Below are 10,000 nucleotides of genomic sequence, written 5' to 3'. Positions count from 1 at the left end.
GACAATGACCCTCAAAGCGCCTCGGTGGCGTGGCTGGTAAGGCGTTGGCTTGCCACCTCGGTGGCCGCGAGTCCGTTCCTCGGGCATTTCACTGAGTAGTGAGAGATGTGTATTTCTGGTGATAGAAGTTCACTCTCGACGTGGTTCGGAAGTCACGTAAAGCCGTTAGTCCCGTTGCTGAATAACCAATGGTTCCATGCAACGTAAAAATACCATACAAACAAACCAAGGAAATGTTAGTCGCAGATAACGACCCCCGAAAACCCTAGGTGCCACCATCTAGGAAAGAGCCAAAATATTTTCTGTTTTTTATTTTATAATTGTCACCATAAATTAATGCGACCTTTTTTTTTCTTAGCCAAAATTATGACTTTTTGTGTGACTTTTTTTTCTGCGACTTTATTGCCGGCCACCATATCTAGGAGGTAAGGGTACCCGCCTGTGAGAGAGAGAGAGAAAGAGAGTGAGTGTTGTCACTCACTGCCACTTTCTTACTTAAACTACTAGACTGAGTATGAAACCCGATGGAGAAAACTTCATCTTCGTCTGATGTAGAATCTTACAGGGGCTCAATGACCCATTCGCCTATGTCTTAAGGAATAGTACTTGGTGTTGAAAAGTATCAAGATTTAGTCATCTAATTCGCATTATATATATAGTATATATATATATATATATATATATATATATATATATATATATGTATATATATATATATATATAAAATATATATATATATATGTATGTATATATATATATATATATATATATATATATATATATATATATATATATATATATATATATATATATATATATATATATATATATATATATATATATATATATATATATATATATATATATATATATATATAATATATATATATATATATATATATATATATATATATATATATATATATATACATATATAACGTTGATTATAATCTCACCGACATGCGATTTTTCCTTGTGGTACATTTTAGTATGTTTTATTGTCTACAATTGGCTGTCTCAGGTCCCCAGATCAATAACACCGGCGGATACTTCCTGATATACGCAAACACGACTCAATCAACTGGTATGCACCGACGAAGCGGCTAATATCATGCATTATAGACCTGTAACCAGAAGCCAGCTTGCTCCCCCTCCCTCCTCCCCTGCTCCCTGCTCCTCACCTCCTTCCCGTCAAACACACACACACACACAGACACACACACAGTGACAAAGAATTCAGGCTTGATTTTCTATCGCAGCAGGTGGGATGACTGATACTCCCCCACCCCCTACCCCCCGTCCGGCCTAATAGTAGCGGAGTTAAACCTTTCATTCTGATTCTTTAAATAGCGCTGCCGAATATGACGTAAGCAAGAGATTGCTTCAGCCTTGAATAAGTTGTGAATCAAACACACACACACATACACACACACACACACACACACACACACATATATATATATTATATATATCTATATATATATATATATATATATATATATATATATATATATTTATACATACTTATATATTTTTTATATATATATATATATAACGTATATATATATATATATATATATACACACATATAATATATATATATATATATATATATATATATATATATATATATGTATATATATGAATTTTTATAACATCACCGTGATTCATATATTACATACATTAAGCTACAAATGTCCTTTAATATCCAATTCGCTCTACCTCGGAATTAATATATATTCATATATGTTAACCGAAGGGGAATATTTTAGTTGATGGTAATTTCGATGGATTCGAACCAGCGAACAGAGGAGGAATCAGGAATTGGATGTTAAAGGACATATGTGGTTTAATGCATATATGTATTTGTATATATATTATATATATATATATATATATATATATATATATATATATATATATATATATATATATATATATTATTATTATATCACTTGTTGGCATGAGGTTTGAGAATGTCGTTAATAACAAATAAAAAGTTTGGGAAAAATTGGTGTCACATAATATGTGCCTGCCTGATGTTTGTCTCAAGTATACTTTCAGGAAACGATCACTTTGCACGACAATATAGATGACATTGTAATAACTTTTTTGACTGTAGAGAAAGCTCTCTCTCTCTCTCTCTCTCTCTCTCTCTCTCTCTCTGAAAATATACGTCATTCTCATTGGTAAACACTGAATATATTGTAGTCTTAGTTCTTTTGGAAGAATCTGTTGATAATTGTTGGTAAAAATTAGAATGAGATAAAAATGAAGAAGTTTAACAGCTGGGAAGGAAGATAACCAAAGTGAGAGTAGGAAAATATAGACCAAAAGGCTAGACATGACCTGCGCGGAAGGACACCGCTGAAAGCTTTTAGTGTTTGATATAAAAGGCCACGATAAGGATATCCATGACGCAGGCAAGTTATGAGAAACTTATAAAAAAAGAAGTCTTAGAGTGCTGGACAATTTTAGCTGGTGCATCACTTCATAAGCGCGATGCTAAAGTAGGGGTCAATTTATATTGCTGAATATCTCGAGTATCTTAAATAGTTTATGAATATATCACCTCTTATCTCTTTGGATTTAGATCATTTTAAATAATTCTCGTTCTTAGACATCAAATGTTGGAAGGCCTCATTTTACTGTATGGTCGAGTCTTTAGGAATTTGTAGCAATTAGTAATTAAACCTTTTTTTATGGTTTCTGGATGAAGGGCCATCTGTTATTGTCCGAAGTAAGATTTGAGGATTCAGGAGACGTGGCGTTTTGGACAGGTTCTGTTTCCGTTTTTTCTTGTAGTCGGTTACAAAACAATTAGAGTTAATGTCAAAGTGGAGATTATGAAAAGGAAAAGTTTAGATGAAATTGACGGTCACTTCTACTTACTGTTTTAAACGAATTTCACCCTCATTGCCCCGTAGGAGTGTAGTGCTGTCAGTGCATTTCACGCGGTGCACTGTAGGCTTTACTTAAGATTCATTGCAGCGTTCCTTCTGTCTCTAGTTCCAACCCCTTTCGCTCATTTTACTATACCTCCATTCATATTCTCTCTCTTCCATCTTGCTATCCAACCTCTCTTAACATTTGTTTCATAGTGCAACTGCGAGGTTTTCCTCCTGTTACATCTTTCAAACCTTTCTATTCCTAATTTCCGTTTCAGCGCTGAATGACCTCGTAGGTCGAAGCGCTTGGCCTCTGGCCTAAATTCTATATTCAATTTCATTTCAGCCTCATTATCTCTGGCAAGGAGTTTTTTTTCGATATGTATGTCCGTTTGTTCGTATGCAAGCATTATTATAAGAAAGCTTGATGTGGAGGACCTTCATGAGAATTTAGCGAAGTTGGACCTCTATACTGGCAGCACGTGATTTGAGAGAGATCAGGATCAGGAAAGGATATCATTTGTGGTGGGGATAGATTGCTAAGTTTGGCGGAGGTTTGCGGTATCCAGATGCCATTTGATTTTTAAGGGAGTGTTTGGTGATAGAAGTTCACTCTCGACGTGGTTCGGAAGTCACGCAAAGCCTTTGGTCCCTTTGGTGAATAACCACTGGTTCCAAGCAACGTAAAAACACCATACAAACAAACAAACAATAAAGGTAGTGTTTACTTTATATCAAACGGCCTCGTAACACCCAGCATGCTAGTTCTTCTCACCGTTACTCACTGTAACTTAGTAATCCATTACTTGCACGGTACAGTAACTAATTTTAGTTTTCTGTTAAAGAAAACATTGTACTGACTTTCTCTCCGTACGTACTTGTTTCTGTCCGCACTTTTAATGTCCGCCATCAGATCTTAAGAAATACTGAGGCTAGAGGACTGCAAATTGGTATGTTGACCATCCACCCTCTAGTCATCAAACATACCAAATTGCAGCCCTCTAGCCTCAGTAGCTTTTACTTGATCCGAGGTTAAAGATGGCCACCACCGTGTTTCTGGCAACGATAGAGGACAGGTTACCACCGGTCCGTGGCTGAAAGTTTCAGGGGTCGCGGCTTATACAGCATTATACTGAGACCACCGAAAGATAGATCTATTTTCGGTGGCCTTGATTATACACTGTAGTGGCTGTACAGGAAACACGATTGCGCCGAAGAAACTTCGGCGCATTTTTTACTTGTTTCGTATTGCACCCAACTTTGGACATCTCTACTTCTTTGTGTGCTCCTGGCTGACGAACTTTTTTTAAGGGACAGGTTTACAGAAGCTCGGCTTTCGCTTCCTTTGTGATTAAACCTCGTATTTTTCCTCCCTCTTCATTTTTCTCGTTTCTCCTGGCGTAGCATATAAGTGGGCTATTAAATATGTTATAAAGAATGTGCAATTACTTTGTAATTTCCTGTTTTACACGACACGAGGTCGGTGGGTCACTCAGGGTCAAGACATGACATTTTTTTTTAAACTCCAGTTTACAATCTTTAGGCTCGAGGACCTCATATGTGGCATGATTACTTCCTTCAACATTTTACGATTAGTTTAATAACCATATGATTACGATAATGACTGTCAGTATTGACCAAAGGTGGTGGGGGGAGGGGAGGGGGCGTTTGTTGTTAAAGCTGCCTTCAAGATTTCGAAATGTAAATGCTGCATGATTGTTTTTGAAGACTTTGTGTCTTCAAGAATAATAATAATAATAATAATAATAATAATAATAATAATAATAATAATAATAATAATAATAATAATAATAATAATAATAATAATAATAATAATAATAATAAATGGAACCTCTGGCAACAGAGGAGCTTCGTCCGGCAACCAGGTATTCAACCCAATTGAAGGGGAAGACGGTCAGGTAATTGGAGGTCGTCATCCAGCAACTGATCACCACAACGACAGTAATCAACAGCCTGAGATTGGAGCTACAGAAGCAAAAAGGAAGAAATGGACAAGAGAAGAAAATAGAGAGGGAAAAAATGGATAAGTATCAAGATCTGAAAATAGAAATAAGATGGATATGGGATATGCCAGTGGAAATCGTACCCATAATCATAGGAGCACTAGGCACGATCCCAAGATCCCTGAAATGGAATCTAGAAAAACTAGAGGCTGAAGTAGCTCCAGGACTCATGCAGAAGTGTGTGATCCTAGAAACGGCACACATAGTAAGAAAAGTGATGGACTCCTAAGGAGGCAGGATGCAACCCGGAACCCCACACTATAAATACCACCCAGTCGAATTGGAGGACTGTGATAGAGCAAAAAAAATAAAAAAGAAAATAAAAATAATAATAATAATAATAATAATAATAATAATAATCTATAATAATAATAATAATAATAATAATAAAATGAAGAGACAAATCCACAGTTATGGACTCCCAAGGAAGCAGGATGCAACCCAGAACCCCACACTATAAATACACCCAGTCGAATTGGAGAACTGTGATTAAAAAAAGAAAAATGGAGAGACAAATCCACAGTTATGTATATGTACATATATCATTTCAAGATAAATCTGTGCAGAAAACTTTCGGGAAACTGTTCGATTTCCATTTCCAATCTTTGGAAGTGGGAATCGAACAGTTTCCCTGAAGTTTTCTGTACAAATTTATCTTTAAATATATATGTACATATACATAACTGTGATTTGTCTCAACATTACAAGACTTGTGCTACCATGAGTATTTTGTAGTAACAACAACAACAACAACAACAACAACAACAACAACAACAACAACAACAACCACCACCTCCTTGGAAAAGGCGCCTGGAAAAGCAAATCATGGTGATGAGATCTGACTTGAGTAAACTGAAAGAGATGGCAGAAAAAAGGCTAAGAAGCAAGAAAACAAGGGAGGAACTCAACGAGAAATACAAAGTACAAGAGAGGGGACTAAACAACACAATAGAAGATGTAAAAACAGAGGCTTAAGGTAAAAAGCCAAACACATAAGATCCAACGGTACATGAACAGGAATAAGGGATACCAACAGAACAACTATTCGGAACCAACAGAAAAGACTATACAGCCAACTAAGAGGGGTGGGAAGACAACCACCCAGAAATTCCTGAAGCCGAACCAAGTAAGAGACTCTGGGAAAACATATGGAGTAATCCGGTATCACACAACAAACATGCAACATGGCTCCAGGAAGTCAAGGAAGAAGAAACAGGGAGAATAAAACAAAGATTCACAGAGATCACGACAGACACAGTCAAGACACCTAAAGAAATAAAAAAATGCCAAACTGGAAAGCCCCAGGTCCCGATGAAGTCCATGGATACTGGCTCAAAAACTTCAAGGCCCTACACCCACGAATAGCAGAACAACTCCAGCATTGTATCTCAAATCACCATGCACCCAAATGGATGACCACAGGAAGAACATCCTTAGTACAAAAAGACAAGAGTAAGGGAAATATAGCCAGTAACTACAGGCCTATCACCTGCCTACCAATAATGTGGAAGTTACTAACAGGTATCATCAGTGAAAGGCTATACAATTACCTAGAGAGACAAACACCATCCCCCACCAACAGAAAGGCTGCAGAAGGAAGTGTAGGGGCACAAAAGACCAGCTCCTGATAGACAAAATGGTAATGAAGAACAGTAGGAGAAGGAAAACCAACCTAAGCATGGCATGGATAGACTATAAGAAAGCCTTCGACATGATACCACACACATGGCTAATAGAATGCCTGAAAATATATGGAGCAGAGGAAAACACCACCAGATTCCTCAAAAATACAATGTGCAACTGGAATACAATACTTACAAGCTCTGGAATAAGACTAGCAGAGGTTAATATCAGGAGAGGGAGCTTCCAGGGCGACTCACTGTCCCCACTACTCTTCGTAGTAGCCATGATTCCCATGACAAAAGTACTACAGAAGATGGATGCCGGGTACCAACTCAAGAAAAGAGGCAACAGAATCAACCATCTGATGTTCATGGACGACATCAAGCTGTATGGTAAGAGCATCAAGGAAATAGATACCCTAATCCAGACTGTAAGGATTGTATCTGGGGACATCAGGATGGAGTTTGGAATAGAAAAATGCGCCTTAGTCAACATACAAAAAGGCAAAGTAACGAGAACTGAAGGGATAAAGCTACCAGATGGGAGCAACATCAAACACATAGATGAGACAGGATACAAATACCTGGGAATAATGGAAGGAGGGGATATAAAACACCAAGAGATGAAGGACACGATCAGGAAAGAATATATGCAGAGACTCAAGGCGATACTCAAGTCAAAACTCAATGGAGGAAATATGATAAAAGCCATAAACCATGGGCAGTGCCAGTAATCGGATACAGCGCGGGAATAGTGGAATGGACGAAGACAGAACTCCGCAGCATAGATCAGAAAACCAGGAAACATATGACAATACACAAAGCACTACACCCAAGAGCAAATACGGACAGACTATACATAACACGAAAGGAAGGAGGGAGAGGACTACTAAGTATAGAGGACTGCGTCAACACCGAGAACAGAGCACTGGGGCAATATCTGAAAAACCAGTGAAGACGAGTGGCTAAAGAGTGCATGGAAAGAAGGACTAATAAAAGTAGACGAAGACCCAGAAATATACAGACAGGAGAATGACAGACAGTACAGTGGACTGGCACAACAAACCAATGCACGGACAATACATGAGACAGACTAAAGAACTAGCCAGCGATGACACATGGCAATGGCTACAGAGGGGAGAGCTAAAGAAGGAAACTGAAGGAATGATAACAGCGGCACAAGATCAGGCCCTAAGAACCAGATATGTTCAAAGAACGATAGACGGAAATAACATCTCTCCCATATGTAGGAAGTGCAATACGAAAAATGAAACCATAAACCACATAGCAAGCGAATGCCCAGCACTTGCACAGAACCAGTACAAAAAGAGGCATGATTCAGTGGCAAAAGCCCTCCACTGGAGCCTGTGCAAGAAACATCAGCTAACTTGCAGTAGTGAGTGGTACGAGCACCAACCTGAGGGAGTGATAGAAAACGATCACGCATAGATCCTCTGGGACTATGGTATCAGGACGGATAGGGTGATACATGCAAACAGACCAGACGTGACGTTGATTGACAAAGTCAAGAAGAAAGTATCACTCATTGATGTCGCAATACCATGGGACACCAGAGTTGAAGAGAAAGAGAGGGAAAAAAAAAAATGGATTAAAGTATCAAGATCTGAAAATAGAAATAAGAAGGATATGGGATATGCCAGTGGAAATCATACCCATAATCATAGGAGCACTAGGCACGATCCCAAGATCCCTGAAAAGGAATCTAGAAAAACTAGAGGCTGAAGTACCTCCGGGCCTCATGCAGAAGAGTGTGATCCTAGAAACGGCACACATAGTAAGAAAAGTGATGGACTCCTAAGGAGGCAGGATGCAACCCGGAACCCCACACTATAAATACCACCCAGTCGAATTGGAGGACTGTGATAGAGCAAAAAAAAAAAAAAAAAAAAAAAAAAAAAAAAAAAAAAAAAAAAAAAAAAAAAAGAAAAAAAAAAAAAAAAAAAAAAATAAAAAAAAAAAAAAAAAAAAAAAAAAAAAAAAAAATAATAATAATAATAATAATAATAATATTAATAATATTAATATTAATATTAAACACTAACACTAACACTAACACTAACACTAACACTAACACTAACACTAACAATGACAATGACAATAATAAATACATGCATACATATATCTACCTACTTCAAGATACATTTCGATAGACATAGAATTCGACAAATAAATGTCTTTTTCATGAATGAGCTGGGATAGACTTGCATCCATATTGGTTTAGAATGTTAAAAGTATAGGTATATATGTTGAGAGGGTATGAACTCTTTTGAATGCTGTTTTCTTCTTGGTTATTCGAAGCAAGCATAATTGAAGGCACTAAACTCAGTTCTGGGAAGACATTAAGACCGCCGGTTAACTGGTACGAAGGTGGAATTGAGAAAATGTGATGTAGGTAGCTCAGGTACTGATAAACGTAGTAATGCCATTTCATATCATTACTTTTAATTTGTGGTCGTTACGATTTCCAAGAATGTAATGATTGCGAATATTTATTCGTTAAAAATATTTCTTGCAGCAAACGGTAATAAGAAATACATATTTGTACTTATTTTTCTAACATTTCTTCATTTCAAGTGACGATTTCTCTACACAATTCATGTAAGTAAAAAATCCCCTCATTAATTTTTTTTTTTCAGACATGGGTATGGGGACGCTGCTGAGCTTCTACCCCAGGGAGAACAGCATGGGCGCGGGCGCCGTGCCCTACGAGTATGAGGACGTTTCGAAGCCCCTGGTGCCGCCCTTGGAGGCCTGGTCCTCCTCCGACCAGAATTCGGACATCTCTCAATGGAGCGACGACGACGATCTCGCGTCGCCCTACGCGAAGCAGAACGACATGCCTTTCAGGGTGAGTAAATGAAGGAATTTAGTCGTCATGTAATGGTAATATTATATACTATATATATATATATATATATATATATTATATATATATATATATCTTATATATATATATATATATATATATGATATATATGATAACTTATGGTCACTGGGTAAGTTCAAAATGAGAAGACAGAGTGCCAAGTACTTTCGTGTATTTTTTTAACACATCTCGGGGGGTCGGGGGGAAGATGTGTTAAAATATACGAAATTACTTGGCACTCTGTCGTCTCATGTTGAACTCTCCTAGTTTTATTATAGATAATGAGCAAAATCACCTGCTTACTTTTGTGATTTATTAGTATTTATACATATATATATATATATATATATATATATATTATATATATATGATGATATATATATATATACATATATGATATAGATATATATGATATATATATATATATATATATATATATATATATATATAATATATATATATATATATATGATATATATATATATATATATATATATATATGTATATATGAGGTATATATATATATATATATATATATATGATTATAGATATATATATATATATATATATGATATATAT

The 10,000-nt window shown here is 36.5% G+C and overlaps 1 protein-coding gene across 1 annotated transcript in view; it reads left to right on the top strand.

Moving 5' to 3' along the window:
* Positions 1 to 10,000, top strand: part of LOC135209071 (uncharacterized) — a 261,895-nt gene that overhangs the window by 114,590 nt on the left and 137,305 nt on the right. The window contains exon 3 of the mRNA XM_064241653.1: positions 9,192 to 9,403. Within this exon, the coding sequence (XP_064097723.1) occupies positions 9,192 to 9,403 (212 nt within the window). The remainder of the gene's footprint in view (positions 1 to 9,191; positions 9,404 to 10,000) is intronic.

The sequence above is a fragment of the Macrobrachium nipponense genome, chromosome 37 (genome assembly GCF_015104395.2).
Source record: "Macrobrachium nipponense isolate FS-2020 chromosome 37, ASM1510439v2, whole genome shotgun sequence".
NCBI lineage: Eukaryota > Metazoa > Arthropoda > Malacostraca > Decapoda > Palaemonidae > Macrobrachium > Macrobrachium nipponense.
This window is presented reverse-complemented; position numbering and strand designations above follow the sequence as displayed.